General features: G+C 50.0%; 1 protein-coding gene across 8 annotated transcripts in view; it reads right to left on the bottom strand.

Moving 5' to 3' along the window:
• NOG (noggin) overlaps window positions 1-21,384 on the bottom strand; it is a 91,434-nt gene extending 70,050 nt beyond the window's left edge. For 2 of the 8 annotated variants that reach the window (XR_002443816.1, XR_002443817.1), the window contains exons 1-2: window positions 19,269-21,382; window positions 12,716-12,833 (exon numbers count right to left, since the gene is read on the bottom strand). Coding sequence is in view for 2 of the 8 variants with exons in the window: in XM_021414686.1 (XP_021270361.1) it covers window positions 2,906-3,577 (672 nt within the window). In the remaining 6 variants the exon portion in view is untranslated. Of the gene's footprint in view, window positions 1-2,178; window positions 4,033-4,503; window positions 4,597-4,755; window positions 7,508-12,715; window positions 12,834-19,268 lie in introns of those variants that run through there. The other 6 variants (XR_002443821.1, XM_021414686.1, XR_002443822.1 and 3 more) reach the window with 6 other exon arrangements.

The following is a 22,851-nucleotide window of genomic DNA, read 5'->3' on the forward strand; positions in this document are numbered from 1 at the left end:
CTCAACTTCAACCTTTCCCTTCTTATTTCTTCCCCACAGTGGTCTCTGTGAGGTCTTATGGTGCCACTACAAAGATGAGCAAACAAAAATTGGCCGTGTTATGAATTGATTTCAATTTAAAAGAGCCATAATTCAATTTTGTTCTAAAAACATATTACAAAATCTAGTATTAAAATGATTTGCATAGAAACATTCACCAGAAAGCTATTTTATTTGTTTGGCTTGAAACACTTCCACTGCAAGCCAAACATTTCAACACCGAGGCAGGAGGACCAGAAAGTGAACCTGACCAGAAACAACAGTGAAAACGACTAGTTTCTTTTTGCTCCACCAGCTGACAAAATTTAGTTAGTTCTTTGGAAAACAATAATAAAAACCACGTGCCTTGTGGAGAGCGAAACTTGATTTTTTTTAACTCAAAATATGACCGCATGTTTATCAGTACCGGGGCATCGTTAGCTGCGAGGCTGTGCACGTCCGCGTGCCGGACTGGCTGCGGTGCCCATCAGATGGAGGCAGCAGACAGCGGTGCTGCTGGATGCACTCAGCGCACGCCTCCCGCAGACACACGCACGCAGCAGCTCAGCATCTCCAGGCAAACGCTCCGAGGCGGTTTGCAGGCGACGTCTCTGTTTGCCCCACTGCGGGATCACGGATGGATGAATCGGGGGCGAGTCCCTCTCTAGCAGTGGGAATATTGCTTTAGTAACGTTTGCTAATGGGGCAAAGGACCTCGTATTGTAATCCAGTGACATTTTCAACCTTCGGAGAACTTTTGTTGACATTCCCGAGTCGCTGGCTGCCATCCCAGCATGAAATAGTTTCTGTTCACATAATTCTCGTGTTTACCAGTCATGAAAAACTCTTGCTTTTGGTTTTTTTTTTAAATAAACTTTTTTTTTTTTTTTTGCAAGTGAAACTCTGTCTAAAAAAATATTGGCCCCAGGCATAGAAGGTTTTGCATAAATTCATATGTGATGAATGGCTGATTTTAATGTTATTTGGGTATTTGTCAGAACCTAACAAATATACATGGTAATGGTGGTTCATAAACTTAAACATCTCAATATCCCCTTTCTTCTAGAAATAAATTACGTTTGTTTGCCCTGCCTGGAGTCCTAAGGTAGCCGACATTAGGAATATTTTAAATGTGATCATCCATCCAGCATGTCTTTCAGGCGCCACGAAGATTAAATGAAAGAATCATAAGATGAAGGTCTTTAACTTTTAATCCTTTTACAATGAACCCTTAGATAGACATGGGGGCAGGGTGCCTTCTATGTGAGTAATAATGCCTCTGTTCCTCTTCACTAGGTTAATGAATACCCTAAATGTCCCAAGATCTGATTTTTTTTCCTAAAGTATTGAAATTAAAAGCAAAGAGACGGACGGTAAAACGCACCGAGAGAGTGAGAGAGGGAATGAATATGCATTGGGAGATAGGCGAGCTCAGCGCCGGGGAAAGCAGGGCTGGGCTCTGTCAGCGAGACACGCGGCTTCAGAACGATTAGCATAGATTCCCTGAGAGTTAAGAAAAAAAAAAAAAAGTTTTTTGATTCCAAGATAAATAAGGAAAAGGCTTTCTGCACTGTCAGGGCGCCTCCGAGGAACACGTGGAGCGTTTGTTTTTGCAGTCGGTATCTATGAGATACAACCGCCGGCCGCCCCAGCACGGCGCGGCCCGACGCTCCGCTGCCGGCGGCGGGTCCTGGCGGAGCCGCGGGGCACTTCCGCGTCCGCGGAGCCCGGAGCGCAGCGCGGGGGCGGCCGGGGGGGGCGGCGAGACACGGGCACCGCCGGGCAGCGGCACTCCGGGAGCCGGGCAGCGCCGTGCCGTGCTACACCGCTGCCGCACCGCACCGCACCGCACCGCACCGGGGGGCCGCGGCTGCCCCGCCCGGGCCCGGCGGGACGAGCCGGTCCGCGCCCAGCCCGGGCGCCGCCGGTGTCGGATCACTTGGGGGCCGGCGGGTGCCCGGAGTTAATGGGCTGTGAGGGCGATTGTCGCCGGTCGGGGAGGGCGTGCGAGGCTGTCACAGGATCGGGCTAATAACGCGTCTGCGCTGCAAACCCCCAAAGCCCGAGGGTCAAGTTTCAGCACCGTCCCACCACAATGGTAGGTGTGAAAGACACGTGTCCCGTTGTAAATGAAATGTCAAGCGGCTCCAAAAGCCCGGAGCGGCTGCCCCGGAGCCCGCCCCGCGTGCGCTGCAGGAGGTGCGGCCGCAGCCCCCGCACGGCCCCAGCGCTGCAGGCGCTGCCCGGAGCGGCTCCCGCACAGCGGGGCGGCCACAGCGAACAGCAAACAGCACCCGCACGGCTCTCGTGTTTTAGTGGTTGACTTTAATTCTGCACTGCGCTTTTACTACAGGGATATAAAGAATAAATAGCGGATACTCTTCATTTACATAGAATTAAGTCATTCAAAGTGTTCTCTCTATTTACAATAACATTGTGCTCTAGGCGATTTTCTTTATAACCTAAAGTCCATAAGAAGAAGAAAAAAAAAACAAACCACCAACACGCTTTCCGAATAATGGAAAATAGCTTTAAAACGTTTTCTTATCAAAAAGTTTGGTCTGTATTTTTTCATCCTTTTATTAAAAAAAACAACAACAACAACAAACCGACTTCGCCAAAGCGAAGCAACTTCTCTCTGGAATATAAATACAAAAAAAAAAAAAAGATACATTAGCAACGATCAGGGTAATAGTCTTAAAAATACAGTAGACGCTGATTATTTCACGTATAATACTGACCTTTTAATAGTATATTAAAACGGTGCCATATATACACACAATATACATTCTCCTACACGTTACAGTGCATTACAACGTTAACCAGAAAGCAGTGTCTCTTATTTTTGTTGCAGCAAAGGTCCACGGAGCCCGGCGGGCGCGCAGCCCTAGCAGGAGCACTTGCACTCGGCGATGATGGGGTACTGGATGGGGATCCACGTGCACCGCTGCCCGCCCCGCCGCTGGCACCGCCACCTCAGGATCGTTAAATGCACGGACTTGGCAGGTTTGCAGACCATGCCTTCCGGGACCGAGCAAGACCTTTTACTGTAGCAGCTGCCCACTTTGACGTACCGGGGCCAAAAGCGGCTACCGAGATCGTTCCACGTGTATAGGACGGGGCAGAAGGTCTGGGACCAGAGCCACATCTGCAGCTTCCTGCGCAGCTTCTTGCTCAGCCTGTGCTTCTTGCCCGGCTGCAGCCCGTCGTAGAACTCCAGCCCCTTGATTTCGCCGGGCATCGCTCCCGAGGGTCTCTGCCGCAGCAGCAAGTCCAGCTCGGCCAGATCGTCTACCCCGAGCCGGTCCTCGGGCAGGGAAATAGCCATAAAGTTAGGGTCGAAGTGTCCTCCCATGAGGCTCCTTAGCAAGGTCTCGTTAAGATCCTTCTCCTTCGGGTCAAAGATAGGGTCCGGGTGCTCGATTAGATCCACCAGGGGCAGGTTGTCGCTGGGAGCCGGGCGGATGTGCAGGTAGTGCTGGCAGGAGCCCTGCTGCAGCCGGAGCCCCAGCAGCACCGCCGCGGCGTATATAGTCACAAGGCACTGGGAATGATCCATCCTTGGGAGACCGCTGGGGGGGGGGGGGGGGGGCTGGGTTCACCGAGCAGCGGGGGAAGAAGGTGCGAGCAAATGCATCAGAAAACTTGGACGGGGATATCCCGGACCGCCTGTCCGTGCGGGGCTCCGCTCCGCTCCCGCACCGCCGCACGCAGCCCCCGGCCGCGGGCACAGCCGGCCCCGCGGACGCGCTCCTCGCGAGCTGCTCGAGAAAAGCTCTCCCGGTGGAGCCGCTCCAAAATTCTGCCGCAGCCGCCGCTTCTTTTCGCGCTCCCCGCGACGAGGAGACAGATGCCTCTTTTTGTTGCGAGCCGCGCTCGCCGCTGCCGCTCCTCGCCGTCCGCCCGTGCGTGTGCGAGAAGTCGCTGCCGGCTCTTCCTCCCCGCTCCTCTCCGCCGTTTGCAAAGCCGCCTCCTCAGCAGCAACAGCAGCCGCGCACGTTGGCACCAGTTTGTCTGCTTTGCAAGGACCCAAAGCCTTTAAATTTCCTGCACTTTCAGCTTCATCTCCATGGAAACCACAGACTCTCTTCTAACCCACCCCACCCCCCTTAAAAAAAACCACACACACAACGCAACCCCCACTCCCACAAAAGTCCGGGAGAGCGCGGCTTCCCCCTTGCCACCCCGCACACACCCTCTGCTGGGGAAGGTTGCAGCCCGCCGCCTCCTCCCGCCTCCCGCCGCTCCCCGGGAGATGCTCGGCGCGGGGCAGCGCAGCGCAGCGCTCTGCTCCTCTCCGCTCCGCTCCTCCCGCCGGCAGCGGCGGCTCGGGGCCGGCAGCGCGGCGCTCACCCCATGGGCGCGGCGAGGGGCGGCGGAGCGCGACCCGGGAGCGGAGCGCAGCTCCGGGCTGCCCGCGGCCGCCCCGCGCTATCCGCGCCGCTGCGTGCGCTCCCCGCGCCCCCCGGTGCCGCGCAGCGCTACCTGGCCGCGGGGGGAAGGTTTGCCCGGCTCCGCACATGGGCCCGTGATGTAATTCCCACTACGCGCCCGGCTGGCCGCCCGCCCGCCCGCGGGGACGCGGCAGAGCAGACACCGCGGCCCCGGCGCCCGGCCGGGCCGAGCGGGCCCTCTGCTGGCGGCGCCGCGCCGGGCCGAGCCGGGCCGCGCTGAGCCGGGGCTGCCCCGCGGACATCCCGGCCTGCAGCGCTGCCCGGAGCGCGCACCCCGCGGCCCCCGACCGCGCTCCGGGGCTGCTCCGTCGGAAACACCGCCGCGGTGCCACGGTAAAGCCGTACAGCGGAGACGGAAACCCTGCCTCGACGTCGCGCACGTGGAGCAGTTTTACGCACCGATACTAAACGCCGCTTCTACTGCAGAAGTGCTGTGTCACAAAAAGCATCGCGAGGCACGGTCAGCGTGCAGGCAGGGTCAGTGAGCGCTGTGAGGACGTGAGTAAAATTTCCTCAAGTGCTGGAATCCCGCAGGCTGTGTGGGCACCAGGAGCCTAAGCTGAATGGGACTGAAGTTCAGGCGCTTCTCCAAAATTACTTATACATTTGTTTAAATGCTACTCTTCACATTTAGGATCTTAACGAGTGTAATATGTTGATTGTTTTACCCAGGTTGAGCTGCTTTTCTGAAAAGTAACTGTATTTTACCATCTATTTTCACTCCCTAGGCTAAACTCAACACAATGACGTGAAAAAGGTGGAAAACTGATCCAAGCCACGCACCAGAAAAGGAGCCTGACAGTGACACTTGCTGCTGCAACGTGGTTTAGGTCTCTGCCTTCACCTAGAACCTGCACAGCCTTCACTCCTTCTTTTTGGCCACCCTACAAGGCAACCCTGAACCACGAGTTCCCTGACACGCAGGAGCCTGAACCCACGCTGAGAGCTCAGCAGCTGAGCCACCTCCCAGCAGCGCCAGCACATTTTGCCAAGGAACAAAGATGGGAAACTGCTGACATTTCTCAGCTGTTCCACTGCCGTGTCATCCCACGATGCAGTATTGGTGCAGTGGCTGCAGGGAGGACTGGTGGGACCGGCTCCCGGGGGCAGAGGGCTGTGGGTGGCTGACGGTCCTGGTGAGGGGCCTGCCTGCCTCTTTCCTCACTGTCTTCCCACCTGCAGTCAGCCTCATTTCGCCGTGGGACTGGAACTCTTTCAGGAGGGATTTCATTCAGGCTGGGAGTTCTACAAGTTGGAAATGTGTGGTGTTAAGTGGATGAGGAAGAGAGAAACCGCTTGTCCTTGGATCCCGTCCTCCCTTCTCCTTCTTTTCAGGGAGTCTTTGTTGCCATACTTCTTCGTAAAGGAGTTTTATGAAAGCAGTCAAATATTAGGCTAGATCAGATCTTTTCCCAATGAAATTACTGGGAAAGTGGCCACTGGTGTGGGCCAGTTCCTCCTCATTGTGTGCGGCGGCACTGCCAAGGAGCAGACGGGGAAAGCAACCCGTAAGTCACTGCAAATATTTCTGAATTCACTTTCAAGCCACCTTGTTTAAACACAAAGGCACAAAAACAACAACAGGTTAAAATAACTGCTTTGAAGAGAAAGCAAAAATTCTGAAGTTACTTCCTGACGTCTTGTATTTCTGCTTTAATAACACATTCAGTTTTACTCAGTTGGTACTTGAAAACAATTTTTTTAACTACCAGTTTCAGAGTCTAAAAATAAAGCCTATGAAGCCTGTGTCCTGCCTGCTCCATGCCAGCTGTGCGCTTCAGGTCCTACATTCAAAACCACGGAGCCCCGACCCTCCTGCACCGCGCTGCAGCTGGGGGGCTGCAGGAATTGCGGGCGGACTGCGCCGGGCCGTGACTGCGCCAGGGCAGGTGTCGGTGTGGGGAGCACGGTGCTCCTGGCGAGGCCGCACAAGCTCGAGGAAAGCAGAAGTGACAGAAGTCACTCGTGGCCCAAGAATTTCTCGGTGGAATGGCTGATAGCAGGACGGGGAGAGCTGCCAGTAACAGCTCTGCCAGAAGCCTCTGGGTCAGAGGGAAAAGAGATTTGGATCCCCATCAAATTGGTTTAGTTTGGGGTTTGCTGAAAACAGCAATAAATGAAACCCAGAGGTAAAGGGCCTGATCCAGAGTCAGTGCATGATGCCAGCCCTGCCTGGGATAGGGACAGAGGCCAGCAGCTCGGCAAGGCTTGCGCTGGTCACTCTACTGGCAATGGTGCATGGAGCAGAGGAGGAAACAACTCACTTTGCCTCAGCTTTATTGGTTCTGGAGTGCTGACAGTAGTAAAAATGTGTTTTTTCAGTAGACAAAGCAAATACAACTTTCAAGGCACACAGGAAGCCAATGCGGGCGAGCTGGAGATGCTGCTCCTGCAGGGTCACGGTGCTGATGAGGGGAGGAGGCATGCAGCTGCCCTGCTGGGGCTCTGGAGGCACAGCTCTGAGAACACATTATGTTAAAGCTCTGATCGCAGCCCACAACAGCAAGGATTCACAGAGAGGATTCCAGAGAGATTTGCTTCCCATTAAATCTGCTCAGGGAAACTGTCCATGCCTGCTGAGCCACCCCGGGGCTCAGGGCCTCCGTGCTGAACGCAGTGCCAGGGCTGAGCCGCTGCGGGCTCTGAGCGGGTCTGCACCTCTCTAAAGCAGAGTGAATGTCACAGAAAGGAATACACCACCCAAAGCTGGGACAGGAGAAACCGTGCCAGGTGTGCTCAGAAAAGCTGTGTCTTCCTCAGCAGAGGAGGCTTTCTCACAACTGTTCTTGTTTCCCTTAAAGATTATTTTAATGTTGATCACAAACTCATTGCCTTCTCACTTCTCAACCTGCCTGCAGATCAGACAGTGACTGCATGTTAAATGAAGCAAAACCGACAACACAACCAGAGGAGTCCTCTGCCCGCCAGGCTTTGGGCAATACATTTCAGAGCTCTGTGCTTTCCTTATCTATAGAGCAGGAATGCTGGTCCTTGCCTCTTTCACACTGATGCTGGAGAGCACGACTGGAGTAAACCTGTATCAATGCAGAGGAAAGAGTCCAATATCTGGCTAAAATTACAGAGGAAATCTGCGAGTGACAGAGCAGAAAAGTGAACCAAAATCACTTCAGGTTTAGGCTTATCTCCTAGTGAACTCCTGGACCGACTCCCCGTTCCTTGATCACACTCCTATACATTTTGTAAGAAACTCAAGAATTAATTTTCAACTTTTTTTTTTTTTTTTTCCAGACTGTGAATCCCTAAAAGGCTTCTAAAGGAGATGCACAGACATTTTACATAGTTCTTATATGCCCCATGGCAAGCTTCCCAGCTGACCACCTAGCTCTCATAGGCCACGTGTGAGCTCAGCCAGGGCTAGGCACCACAGGTGGGCGTTCTGTTCTACAGCTTTCAAACAACGTCCTTTAGCCTGGCAAGGGTCGGGGAGCTCCAGCCAGACCCTGGAAACAATGCTGCATCTCATGGTACCTCATCTCATGGTACCTCATCCATTTCCCTTCCCAAATTCAAACACAGAATGAAGAGCGTTTTAATGGACTACACAATGTTAGTAGGTGATCAGCTGAAAGAAAACAGTAATGAATCACATACTTTGGAAGGTAAACAGTTTTTTGAGAGAGCAAAGTTCTGCCTTGAAATCCCAAGAGAATGGAAACAGGGATGGATGCATTTGGCCAAGAAGCTGCATCTGCAGTGATAAATGATATATAAATAATGCATTTTGAAACTAAGCTCTGGGATGAATGTTTTATGGTGGAGTAAATCCTAGGATGACCGATGTGTTAAAGCAATAAAAAGAAGAAAAAAGAAAAAAGACCCCCCTCCCAATAAAAATGTAAGTTTTTAGTCTTCAATAAGTACAGCTATATGGAAAGACCAGACTTGACACTTGCCAAACGTATCCTTAAAAAAAGAGAGCAAAGGCTGCCAAAGAAGAGAAGAAAGTCTTGCAAGGTCCTTAAAGAACTGCTCTATTTTTCGCCTTTCACGTCGTTCTTACTCTTCAAACACGACACCTCCCTGACTCTCAGCCCGCTCTCCTCTCGCTCCTGCATTTTTCCTAAGGTATAGACTCTTGTCTTTAGAACAGGGCTTGTGCATTCATCTGCTGATAAACTGTTTATCTTAGCTTTTATGAGGGCGCCTTGCTGCAAGCCAGCCAGAGACAGGATCCTGGGTGTTTGTCTTTTTTTTTAAAAGAGGGTCCGGGAAGTGGCGGGTATTTATACCTCCCCTTGGCTCTATATATCACGGGAGGTGGAACTCCACTGTCTCTGTCTCTTGCTTTTTCTCTCAGCAGTGTTTTGTGCCATAAATCTGAACCTCTCAGAACAGTTTTCTTGGCTGCAACCCCGCTTGGAGGAATTAAACATGTTATTTACTTATTTATTCATCGCTGCAAAAGGTCTGCGACAGAGGAAAGCCAGAGCTTTTCTAATACCCCCCTCCCCCCCCACCTAGCCATCCTGCTTTCTGTGCCAAATATTAACATCTCGGCAGTCAAGAAAAGAGAGCAGAGCAGGCGGAGTGCCTCGCAGTTTGCAGACCAATTCATTACGGAGAGAGGCCAGTGGGAGAATTGGCAAAGATGAAACAGAAACCAAGGCATTTTTTATGTTAAAAAATGACACTTATATTTACAAGCAACGGCTCCTGAAGGGGATTTGATTTTCCACACAGGCAACACTGTTTATCCAAACAAACTCCCTGTAGCAGCATATATTACATATATACACACATGACAAGTAGGAATGTATTTAGCCTTTTTTTTTTTTTTTTGCCAGCCAGCTTATTAAGATAAACATCTACTGAGATAAACCAAGTTTTTGCTATTCCCTTCTTCATAGAACACCACAGACAGCGGCGGGGCAGAGATTGAACGACGCGATGAACACAGCAGCCCCCGATCGCGTCCCGCGTGCGTGAGTGATTCATGGATGCCAGCTACCGAGTAACCCCGATACATAACATTTCCCACCTCTGATATTTAGAAGGACCCTCTCACCCTTTTAGCACCAGTGGAGCCCTCGAAATGTTTTATTGCTAATTGTCTAATGCTCCGTGATGAATGGCTACTTGACTGAAAATGACAACCCCTTTTCTCTCAACTACTTCATTTTCCTGGCTCCAGTGGGGGTGAAGAGGAAAAAATAAATCCGATTACATCATATTTAGCCTCTTGGTTATGAATGAAGGAAGATTAAACTTAATTTTAAAGTACTTCAGTCAGCGATGCCCTGAGCCCCCCGTCCCTTGCACTCAGTAAATGCTGCCTCAAACGCTGGGGCAAAATGTTCCAAAAGACTCACGGGTTTGTGGAAGAAAACCAAAGGCAGGGCCTGGTCAGGGGAGCAGCATCACCGAGATACCTGGGGAGGCGGCCCCCGACCAAATCTAGATGGCTGCATTTGTGACCACAAGAAATATTTTGGCTACAGAGTAATCACAGAGCACACTGCAGCCCAACACAAAACAACTTCTGACTACAGCCCTGCCTCCAGAGTAAAGGCAACAGGGGAAGGTCCCACCAGCTGGGAATCACTGCATTATTAGCCATTCCTTAAATCTGCTCTGGTCGGAAGATCCGCAAGGATGAAGGAGATTTAGTAACTTGAAAAAGAATAAACTGTGTGTCTTTCCTCAGCATTTGTACTTACTGCTTCTTTCCTGCTTCTTGCGCTTTTTCCCTTTAGGGAATCTGATCTCTTCAAAAAGAAGATCAGCATGATCAGCCAGAGTCGTGTGCATAACATTATCTTTGCAGCCGCCACAAAATGTCATGAAATACAAATTCACGGTGACAGGGTTGGCTGTGAAAAGCTCCGTGCTGAACAGTCAGTTGCAAAGAACCTTGTACCTTCAGTGGCAAATAGAAAGCTTTGCATTTTCTCTCCCAAGTGATGCGCCAGACATACGCATGGGGTTATCTGATTAATTCAGAATCAGAAGCAGACACAAAAGAGACGTATTCCAAACCTGCCGATGTTCAGTATGAACCTCTGGGACATGTTCATTTGGCTTGGGAGTTTCAAGTCTTTGCTTGTGAGGGCAAAGGGACCCAGGCGAGTCAAGTAATGAATCTAGGCTTCCCAGACACAGATCTGACATTTGCTCTGTCCCTCTGACTCAGGCTTTGACTGGGTTCAGGGATTAATTAGGCCATGCAAACGAGTTAGGTTCTCTCTTCTGGCAACCTGGTCACGTAGGGAACCCCCACCCCTCCCCTTCCCCACGCTCTCCTTCCCCATAATGAAGCATGACTGTAGTAAAACAAGTCTTTTGATGGTGCCTCTTCTCATCACTTTCAAGACAAACAATGTCTCAGAAGCCCCCCAGCTGCTTTTATTTTTCTTATATCTACAGTTACATCTTGGGTGTGTTTACTCGTCCTCATTAAATATGTGTCCCCCACCATCCTATTTAATATCCTTCCCTTATTGCAGTTTACACAACACATCAATTACAGGATAGAGTTAAAACTTTTAGAGCCATTTTTGGGCATAGTGCAACATCCCACAGCACCACCATCTCTAAAGGAGAGTTGACACAGGCTGCAGTAGGAACATGAGACAAACACCTCTGCAGCAAAGAAAGCGGGGTCACAAATCACTCGTGTGCTCAGCTCAGAGCAAAGCATCTCTTACACACGGTCAACTTCCTTCAGAAAACATGAGTTAGGAGCTTGGCTTTTTTTCATTCAAAAAACATTCACAAGTGACTACTAACTTTCCTCCTTGTAGCACAGACACTTGTACAGTCTAAGATGGGACCGCAGGAAGAAAGCACCCATCCCAGGACTGACAATCAGCTAGATTTTCACACATGTACTTTGGTCTTAAGATCATTTTCTTTCAAGCAAGACTGAAATAATGGCACTGAGTGGAATGCCTTGCTGTTTAGCATGCCTTCTGAAGTCACATCAACTTTTAAAGTACTTGTTTTCATAATAAACACATCAGTAAGATGCCAGACACAAAGGAGTATCCTTTAACCATTACTTGGATTCGTTCTCTCCACACATCTGCATGTGTGTGTGTACATTTGTGTGCAACTGCTTCCCGTGCAGGAACAGCCTTCCTGTTATTCCCATTCTTGATAAAATAATGAGTTTTTGGAGTACTATTGTGTTTTTATTTACAAAAAGATCAAAACCAAACAAAAACCAGAATTGCCTTGACCACAGTAGGAGTTTCACAAGAGTTCTCCATACTCTGAATGTGAATGTCAACTTTTCTAAGTACACCAAGCACTTAACCTCAAATACTAGGTATCGATTTGCACAAGTGATTTGAAGAGACCTACCTTTGTGACAGAACAAGCCACACTGCTGCTTTGGTAGAGTCTCATGGCAGAGCTGGCTTCCTACAACACTTAAGACTTCCTCACTTTTCTCATCAGAACAGAAGGTAAGAATAACCTTGCTTGGCAGACCCTCCCCTCAGTCCTGGAACGCAATTCAGCTCCTGATACTGGAGTTTGCCTGTCATCCTCCCATGTTAGATCTCTTAAATAAGCAAATAAATACACAGCCCTCCCGCAGCCCGGTGGGCCCTTGTGTGCCGAGGTTTCAGCCTTGCCCAGCGGCTTAGGGCTGCGGGAGCAGGGCGGGGGCGAGGTGGGGGCGATCGCCTCCGACACCAGGAGCCGTTTGTAAATTACCCTAAGCTTCCCTTAGTCATTATTCCATTAACTGCCTCTTGGTAGATCTGTCAGTAACTAAGCTGGGTCTTATTTGTAGAGAATCAGAGGCTATTTGCTGTACTAAGTGAGCCATGAGAGCGAAAGGGTTTGGGATTTATTTGTAATTACAGTCGGGATTTTTTTTCTTCTCCTTCTTGCCTGGACCCCACTGGTACTTTCATTCACATTCCCTAAGCTGAAGCTGGCGCCAGGATCACAGGCTGGCCCTGTGTTTATGTCATTGAGACTAGGACAATATTTCAGTGTGGAGCCAGACCGCAGGGATCCACTCTATAAAACCCTCACTAAAAATAGACAGCCGCCCTGCCCCCAGGCCCGCGGGCCGCCGGCACCCTGCGAGGAGGCGCGCAGCCCCCGGCCGGCCCCCGGCTCCCCAGGGCCCCCCTGTCCCTGCTGGCTCTGCGGGTGGATGCAGCACCTCGGGGTGCCTGGCCACCCCAGGCCTGGCTGGCAGCATGGAGCCGGCGAGCATCCCACAGCCAGGAGGGCACGGCGGCTGTGGCGGGGAAAGAAAGAGATACCTGAATGTGCTGGTGCCTGGGACAACTCCTCTCCCTCTGCAGCTCGTGGAGGCGTTCAGAGAGACCCCGGCAGGACAAAACTGGGTCAAAGACGTCACCTCTGTCCGATAAATCTTTCCTGCAGCAAATTAAAAAAAAAAGAGCTGAACATTTCCATCTCATAGCTGTCAATTTTATTCAAAAGCATGAACCGGGGCAAATCATTCAGCCTTTTCAATGCCAGTGGTGCGTGATCCCTCAGCTTGGGAGGATAAATGTAACGAGCAAAGTGTCTATCGATGAGTTCAGCAGCTACACAGACAAGACAGGAGGCACTCAGTGCACAGATCCTCAAGGTAAGAGCCTGATCCCGCAGCTCAGATCCTGACGCTGGAGAGGGCTTCATTCCAGAAGCCTGCGAAGGGACAGAAAAAGTTCACATGGACTTTAATGGGCAGCAGAGCCTCCCAAAGGACAGGGGCAAGGAGCAGGCAGGCCTCGATTCTCTCGTGTGTTCAGTTGCTGAGAACGCATGCCCAAAGGCAGTGGATGCCCAGAGCAGCAGCGCTGCTGCCGACACTGCCAGCCTCCTGGGGAACAGCTCGGGGAGCAGCTTCTGTCCAGGTCCCTGTCTCTGAATCACCATCCTGGAACAGCCACGTGCATTAACCAGCAGGAGCCAGATGCAGCCGCGCATGCTCACTCAGGCCCAGAAACTGAACTCACAGCTCTGAGATCCCAGGTAGAACACTGCCAGACAGTGTTCATAATGGAAGCTGACTTTGGTTTGATTGGCTCAAACGACGCCATTCAGTGGGCAAACAAACATTTGTAAAAGGAGGTAAGCGCTTGTGTTACGGACTGAGAGCGCAGGAAAATAGCAGCTCCTTGTTGAAAGGCTGCTCTCAAAACCTTGTGTGAACACGTTGAGTGGTATGCAAAGATAGCAGTGATTTCATACGGAGATTTATCAGAGACTGTGGGAAGACAATCCAACTGATTTCATACAAACCGGCGCACGTTTTCTGCATTGTGATATGTGCACTTGACATGTGCTCAGTGATGATTGTTGAGTTCAGCTTCTTTCAGTCGCTTACTTGGCCTTCTCAGCTAAAGGTGTCGGTGAATGCTGGCGCCCCGTAAGCAGGATTGCTTTGCAGCAGGCACTGTGCATGTGCTGAAGGCAGTCCAGGCCCCACATTCTGGACCATCTCAATAGACAACAGAGATAAAAAAGAGGGACAAGATAGATGAAAGCACACAGCACACAGAGTACAGAACTGGCCACCACAAGGTCACAAAACAACAAAACTGAGCACTCCTTGCTTAGAACAATTCTTGTCTTTTATCACAGTAAAATATTGGCAGAGAGAGGCTGCATGGCCTCACGGCATCTCCCGGTTTCGTTGCAGTGGAAGTTACCCATCAGTGAGAAGGGCCGATCCCAGCCGCAGGAAGGCAGTGACAGAACTGCGCCGTGCTGCCGGCAGCGGCCCTGCCGACTGGCGGTGAGTGTGAAGGACTAAGAATGCAGCCACAGGGAACAGTTGTGCAGGAAGAAATACCGGCTGCTCTCTCCACAAGTTCTCAAAGTAATCCTCACAGAAAGGAAACACCACACAGACAAAAATTAGTTTAGAAGCAGCCTTCTAAATTTAACGTAACTGATGTTTTGGGAGAGCTTCCCACTTCGCATCTGAATCATCGCTGCTCCTCAACACCAGCGCTGGGCTGAGGGCCCTCCACCACCCTGGGAGCGGGGCACTGGGAGCTATGCAGAGCAACAAGACTGAAGGGCCTACGTGTGAGCATGGAAGAAACGCATTCTGGGTAATGAACCACGTTGTACCAGATCCCTTGGTGTCTGAGAAACACCCCCTGGCACTGCTCTCACACCTCGTGCTGCAGCTCTCCACTGCCTGAGCCAAGGCTGCTTGTTCCCGTGGATGTCTTTGTCACGGGGTGGACTTGCTTTGTGCCTGGAGCTCGCTGCTCATGCACCTGACAGCAGGTACAGCGCGAAGGGAGACTGTGAGCAAAGCAGTGCAGGAACTGAACATCAGCCCAGCAAAACGAATTCTCTCCCCACATTCTGCCAAAGAATCCCAGTGCGGCAGCATGTATGCCACTGAAAGCTTTCCACAGGTGGCCACTTGATGGATATGCCTCATTTTCTACAATGCTTAAGCTATGCAGCCTCAGTTGAGGCTCTGTTCATAGCAGGGAGTGCGTTCACAACAGCTGCAATTCAAGCCAGCTGGAACTGTGCTTTGAACATATAAAGTACTGATATGAAATGTCAGCTCTTAGGTGGCTTGGATAAGCACACCCACAATTAGGGGATACTCAGTAATTTTGTCTGTAGACCATCTATGTCTTAGTTCTCCAACCATAACAATGACATCACACCCATGATGATACTATTAAGATAACATATATATCCTTTCAAAGATTTATTGTCGTATCTAAGAGCTCAGACACGGACCGACCATGTTTGGTATTGTACTAATGCATAAGAAAAAGGCAGTCCCTGCCCCTACAAAAGTCTACAGCCTGATCTAAAACCAAGAGGGAGCACAGACAGGGGACAGACACCGTAGCAGCACTGCACTGGATTGCTGCAGCACACCTGTGCTTGGCTGAGGTGTTTTGCAGATAAAGAGCTTTAGAAGAATGCTTCAGAAATGTCAGACGCTGTGGTGAGGCCCAGCATCCCGCACAGCCCACGCCTGACGCTGTGCGTTCGGATGAATGCAGCCTCTCACAAAAAGTCACTGCTGAGAGCTGCCAGGGAATTGAAAGGCTTCAAAGCATGCTGAGCGATGGAGAGGCCTTCAAACACAGAGGATCATGTATTACGGAGCAAAAACACTGTCTTACATGCAATACAGAAAGGCGTGGTGATGTGCGTTTTCCACATGAGATAAAGCCAAGCCTCCAGTTATTTGCTCATTCTTTGCATTGCTCCCAAACAACCCAGTCGGGTACTAGAGCCGCTGTCTCCCTGGCCCTTGCTCCCACAAGGACCTTCTGTGATGGCTTTCACAGCTTATTTGAAATGAAAGCACTTCTCTTAATTTAAAAAAAAAAAAAAGACCAGTTCTGAATCTGCACATCTCTGCATTCTCTTCAAGTGAACAAGACCTGAGAATTCGGCAGTCAGTCGGATCTCACACACATCTTCCCAGCGCGGCTCGCATCTGCCGCAGGAGCAGCCCGTGGACTCCCCTGAAAACGTTTATGGAAACGTATTCTTACAAATCCTCACGCAGCCTTTCTCCCTTCCCTCCACCATTTCAGAACAGGAGTACATATACAGCTCTCTCTTTTCCTTGGCATCTGGACAACTCTTCCACTGTCACTGCCCTGTAGTCCTCAGCTGGCATAAGAATTCCAAAATAAATGAGCGTGTTGTAATCAGGAGAAAAATATTGTGTCCTTGTGGTGTTGATGTTTTTGCAGCTCAGCTTCTCAATGGCCACCACAAGTCGAGCTGCATATTTCTTTACAAAAATATGCTTGCGTTGCTAACTTGGCAGGGCACTCATTGAATAGACATTTAGCTACTGAACTGTTTGCTGTGGCCAACAAAGTTCTGTAGGAGAACTTGAAACGAGGAAGAAGAGGCACCTGCATGGCTAGCAAGCACTGCAAGCAGGCAGCCCTTATGGCAAGCAGTGAAGAGGTTTTAATGAGGTTCTGCAAAAGCAGAGGCTAATGGTGAGAGTATATGATAGCAAATGTCTTTAAAGAGACAAAGACGCTAAATATCTTCTAAGTCTATACACATTTAAAGAAATTACCTAAGCAAAACAAACCTGAGCAGATAATTTATGAATCTGTCTACAGACAAATAAGGAAGAGCATGTGAGGAGAGCATGAGTCAATACTGCAAACCAGCATGGAAGTGCCTAAAGATGTGCTGCTGCGTCAACTCACGCAGCCTGGGGCAGGGTACTACCCAGAGAACTAAAAAGGCCAAGGTGGGAGTTTGAAAGCACTCAATGCCAGCTGAGTTCTGCCAACCTCTGGCCCTGCCAAACGGAATCCCAAGAGACAGCCCTTATCTGTGCAGTGCTCTTACTGGGGCCATTCAACTTCCAGCGCCCTTCACTTCTTTCAGAAAGTGCTGTTCTGTCTCAACTTCATTTCCAAACGCAAGATTCCATTTATTCTGTAGCCTTAGCGCTCCTGTAAGAGTTTTTGCCTGTCCCCCATCATTTCACACCAAACTATCATCAAACTCTGCTTATTTGCACTTTCAGCCTGCACCTTCTCGCCAGGAAGAGAGTACGGCTAGAGCCAGAGCTGTCTATTTGCTCAGGCTGGACCATGTAACTCACGATCGCTCAGGCTGCCTGGAGCTTTCTGCTGTCCTTCCCACAGGCGTCCCCCGGCTGCTGGCTGCAGCGCGCACCACCAAGGCACAGAGGTTTGCTCCAGGTGGGGGTGGATGAGTGGGGGGCAGCGAGGTCACAGCGCTCGCTCCAACCCGGCCGGCAGAGCTCCTGCTCCTGCACGAAGCACTCGGGCTCTGGGCTCTTCGCAGCCTTTTCCAGCAGAACTCAGCAGACTGGGACAGGGACGGAAAGGACGGAACACATACAGCCCAGCTGCACCAGTTTTCCCACAGCTGTTGATTTTTATCACGTAAGGGCAGTTACTACGTGTTATGAAAGTCCAGAAAATACAATGTCAGTAGTAAACTGTTGAGCATCATGTGGCAGAATCTGTGGAGTCCATGACTATATGGGTGAATTATGCCTCGTTTCAGTGGCTGCCCACATGCAAGCTACTGAACCAGATAACAGTGTCTGCTGAATTACTTTCTGAATGAATTAAAGCATGGGAAACACCCATTTCAACATCAAGACCAGCTCAATGTATGCTGAACACACCAAATGTAGATGTGATGAACCTATAAGGGAAAGGGGACAATTGGTTCTTTTCCCACAAATTTCATATTAAAGTGGGGAACAACCACACAGCATCATCCAGAGTGAAAAAGCATTCAAAAAGTACTTTTAAATTTAAAGACTGTCCCAATACAAAAAAAAAAACATTTTCCATGGGCAAAATTTGCTACTTCAAATGAGATTTTTAAGCTGAAAACCAGCTTATCACCAACTTGGAATGCAATCAGGCAGCTGATGCTGAAGACAGCTGACCTCCAGCTTTCGTGGCTCCAGTGGATGCTGAAGTGAATCCTCAGTTTGCTTTTAAAATTAGTTGCCAAAAGGAAAATATTTTTTCTCAGCATTGGTTCAACTGATTTTCTGCAAACAGATTTATCAAATAATGTATAACATGCTGAAAGTAAAATAATAAGTCTGTCTGTCATAAAAACAATGGATCTCTCACCAGCTTCCTCATTAGCAGGCCCACGAGCATGAATCTCACTGGTTTCGTACTTGCTCCAAAGTGAAAGTTATCATCGAGGGCATAAAGAAAAGCCTGTTCTAGTTCTAAAGTTGCTTTATTCAACTGATTTTAAAAATACAATACTGAACACTGGACAAAATTGCCACAGAACACAGGACACGTGTGCATGCGACAGTTTTCTTCAGAAATGCTCCTTTTTCTGATACTGTGGGAGCTGGCTAAGATTTACTTAAGGAAAAATATTACCATTCAAACTCCTGCTGAGTAAATGTGGTTTTAAAAGCTTGTGGTATTAAGCCTTTTATCTGACTTTATTTTACCTAAACTCTTACCCAAATCCTCTCTTTACAGATGTGGATATCATAAGAACTGTGGTCTCTGAGTAAGTCCAGAACCGCATATTCTATATATCGCCTATTTATATTTTAACAAACAATGCAGTTTCAGTAGCCTCATCCTTTGAAAGCCTCCAGGAGTCGATGCTGGCACGAAGCTCAGCTCAGCAATAGTTATATCCGAGCTCAAGCAGGAAAGAATGCGCCAGCATTTTTCAAGTACAATGGATCAATGTGGAGGGGAGTCAGTGGTGCTGAACGGCAAAAGCGCAGCCTGTAGCAGCATGAAGGGTCAGCGATGAGTTTGACCTGCTGTGGCCACAGCTCCTTAATTTAATTAACATTTACATCCTAAAAAAGCCCAACCCATTTGCAAGTACTAAGTAATATGGTAAATATGGAACAAATTATCGGCAACAGCAGGGGAGATTTAAAATATGCATCTTGAGTTTGGAGTCACTCAGAAACCTGCGGTGATGCAATCACTCAAACAGAGTAATCTTTATGAGTTTGACTTTGCCAAGAACGCACACGCAGGCGGCGCTCCGGAGCCTCACAATGCACGGGCACACGGAGCGCCCCGGAGCGCCACACACCTGGGCCACGTGGGCCCGCGCCCCAGTGGTTCGGCACTTTGGGTGTTTCTTAATGACGTAGAGCGGCATTTTTCAATCTCTCTGGATTTGGAAACCTGCGTCCCTTCTCTAAGACAAGGCCTGGGGCGCTGGGACGGTGTGTGCAGGCCGGGCTGCGGGCTGGGAGGCTGCGCCTGCTGGGCCTGCTGCTGGTGGGCCCACTGCCCGCTGCACCGCAGGGCCACCGCTGCCCATCCCTTCCCCAGCCCCCGCAGCAGGTACCTGGGAGGCAGCAGCAGCAGCAGCCGGCGCAGAGGCAGCGATCCCACGGTGAGTTCCCACAGTGAGTTCCCGCGGTGCAACCCCACATGGAGCACGGCCCTCTGCGACACCACGGCTGAGGGCCTCGGGGCTGGGAAAGCACCACAGGGTTCCCCTCGTCACACTCATTTACGGACACTCGCGTCAGCTCTCCCGCGAAGCCCGTGGGGCACATGAGTACCTTAAAAGCAACCGCGGGGCGCCCCGGGCCCGGCCCGGCGACGCCAACACCTCACGCTGCCCGGCAGGGGGCGCGGCAAGGCTCCCGCGGGGCCGCCATGTTGCACACGCGAGGCGCAGCGCGGCGGGAAGCGAAGCGGCGGGAAGCGAAGCGGCGGGAAGCGAAGCGGCGGGAAGCGAAGCGGCGGGCACGCGCTGCCGGAGCCGTGCGCGTGCGCAGTGGTGCAGTTGGCCGTGCCGGACTGCACGTGTCAGCCGCGGGGGGGGCGCTGCTCTGGAAGCGCGGTTCCGCTGTGCGCTGCCTGAGCAGCAAAGCCGGCCTGAGTGCAAAGTGCCGCGCGCTGCCGCGCACCCCTGTGCAGCCAGGACGGGGTGAGGTGCGCTCGGATCTCCTCCGCCCCCTGGGCCCAGCGCACTGCAGTGCCGTGTTTGCTTCATTACTGCCCGTGGGTGTAGCGCTTGTCAAGCTGACACCGGCGCTGTGGATTGAGGCTGGGCCCATCGCCGTGCTGGAGTGCTCATCACACGCTTCCACCCAAATACAATGACACATCATAGCTGAGGGCTGTGCAGGGGAACGTCCAGCTCAGTGAGGTGCAGCGAGAAGGCGGCGTTGCTCCACGGCTGCTGCAGCAGAACCCGTCCAGCTGAGCGCGGTGCGTCGTCCATCTGGAGACAGGCAGCGTGCGGCTCGTGTGCTGGAGCGGAGCCAGGGTTAAGCCCCCAGTAGTCGAAGCTGGATCCTTGGTAGCACTCGTGATGGGAGGTCAGCGCAATGAAAGGGCCCTAGTAGTTTGAGAAGGAACACAGCAGCACCTCTCCTGATGGGAGGTCAGGCGCAGTGAGCAGGAGGGCCCCCCTCGTGCTGGCAGCTCCGTTCCAGTGCTTGGCTGGGCTCCAGAAGATTAAAATAGAGCCTTAGACTGTCCCCTCGGCAGCACTGCCAGCCGGAGCCCTGACAATCCGGGGGTTGTACTCAAACGTGAGTCCCGCGGGAGCGTGGGCTTTACCCGAACAGCTGAGGCACTGACTGGGTCGAAGCAGGCAGGGTTATTGCTCTTGTGACTCAGAGTCGAGGAAGAGAGGGATCAGGATGGAGCCGTGAGAGAGAGAGGGATCAGAACGAGCCCGCAAGGCGGGGAAGGAGCAAGTGTGCCCCCAAAGAAAGCTTGAAAAAGCCTTGTTCTGGGGCTGGGTTCAAAGCGTGTAGCCATGAGAATGCATATTGAACTATTCCAGCCCAGGTTCTGCTTTAGCTCCTTTCTGTCACCCCGACAAGCAAAAGGCAACATTTTCGTTTCTCAAGCACTGTAACAGCAGCATGGGAAAAGGCAAAGGCCATGCAGGTTCTCATGAAGAACCTCCGTGCAAGCGGCAAAATCATTCGTGGTCCAGAAATGATTGCAGCTGAGGGGAAGCAGAGCCACATTCTCAAACACGTGTCACTGATATTAAGCACTGATGTTTGGAAGCGAGGAGTGCTCCCAGGTACCGATAAAGCAGCAGCACTGGCAGATGTCAGCATGTCTTACAGAAGGCGTTTCAGGCCAGACACCTTGTGAGTCTATGCATCATCACTTAATGCAGGCATCCGCACTCGAGATGTCTTGCTCTCGTATTTTCACAAAGTGCTTACAGACAGCACTGACAGACAAACTCCATTTCGGCATTGCTTTTTTTTTTTTTTTAGAAGTCAAATGTGGATGACTGAAATAAATGATTCATTTTGGAAATACCGCATTGTTTCACTCACAAGGATGCCCACATCACCTCAAAGATTTTATTTTGATATTTCCAAGAGAAAGCATTAAAATTTACTGGTAAAAAAAGGCTGTCTTGTCTTTTAATGTACCTTAATATTAGTTTATAAAGCTCAAAAGTTGCTGTTCAGCGTTTTTTTCTCTGTAAGTAGTAGCATGTGAGTAGCAGAGGGGAGAATTCAACTTGATTTTTCTCCTGCGTGTTTGTTACAATAAAAACAGGCGTGAAAATCACAATAATTAGATGTATTATTTGCACAGATAAGAAGCAGAAGTCCTGCTGATTAATTAGAGCTGATTAATTAGTATTTATAAATAAAATAGAAAATAAGACAAAATAAGTATTTTAAGAAACTCCTTTTGAAATGAACACACGTTGGTTTGAAAGGAGAGTTTGGAAACAGCAGGCTGGGGAAGAGATCGGAGAAGGTTGTTTATAAAGGTTTTTTGTGCATTTGCTAAACAAGGAAAAAAACAAATCAAACCCCAAACATTTATTTAAAGACAGAATTAAAAAATACATTAATAATTTGTTCAGAGAGATGACAATTCATATAAGTTAATACAATGGAACAACAAAATGGTTATCTCTTGCTGTCAGAAGAACAAGTCGAGAACATGCCTGTAAGTTTGCTAACTTCTTTCCAGTCGGCTTAAAAGCATTTTGGTGACACAGCATATAATGCAGAGGCAGTTACAGAACAGCACTGTCCTACAGGGAACCATGGCAAACTGCTTGTAAAGGTCTGCAGGAATGAGCTGTTCACCTACAGATCTTCTTATGTGAAGAAAAATCTTGGCTGGGCGAGCAAAGCATGTCAGCAACCAGGCCCAAAAAATGCATGGTACATGCAGAAGTGCTTCAAGGTAATGTATGTACATGCACACAAGAAACCCTTCTTTACCTTGTGGTGTTCCTTCTTGTTAGTTTCTTAGTATTACTGCACATGACTAAACACTTGCATGTCAGTTTTTTTTTAACTAACTTATTAAACGTGGTAACAAAGTTTTGAAATTAAAAATCAAGGAAGCAGTAATGACCAACGTTGTAGGAGTCACTTTGCCCTGTTATTTAACTCCACTTTGGCTGCATTTTGGTTAAAACATTTTCCGTGTGTGTACATACCCACTGATACTCCAGTCAGATGCTGTGACTCTGAAGCTTGCATTGAGTTGGCATGTCACGGCTGAAATACAGACAGGCACCCACACTTACATTCCCACGTATACCTGTGCACTGACGGTGTGGTAAGGATGCTAGCCAGAAAATGGTGTCCCTGCTCTGTCACAAGCTCTCTGTGACCTTGGGCATGTCACTTATTCCAGTCCTGCCATTATCTGTACAGAAGGGAGAGAGTGCATGAGACGTCGGGAGGCTGAGGCAGTATGGCAGCTAAATAAATTCTGCAACCTGTCCACGTCTGAAACAAGGTAAACTGTTACCACAGCAGAACTCGTCCATTTTCCCTTCAGCGTTCGAAATGGGCTTGTTCTTATTTCTCCCTCTTAAATACACTAACCCAGATTTATACTAAATGAGAAATTTTGCGGTGCTTTTCTTTTCCTCGTATAAGGATATGTGAAAAACAGAATCATAACAGGAG

This window comes from Numida meleagris, chromosome 17 (genome assembly GCF_002078875.1).
Source record: "Numida meleagris isolate 19003 breed g44 Domestic line chromosome 17, NumMel1.0, whole genome shotgun sequence".
NCBI lineage: Eukaryota > Metazoa > Chordata > Aves > Galliformes > Numididae > Numida > Numida meleagris.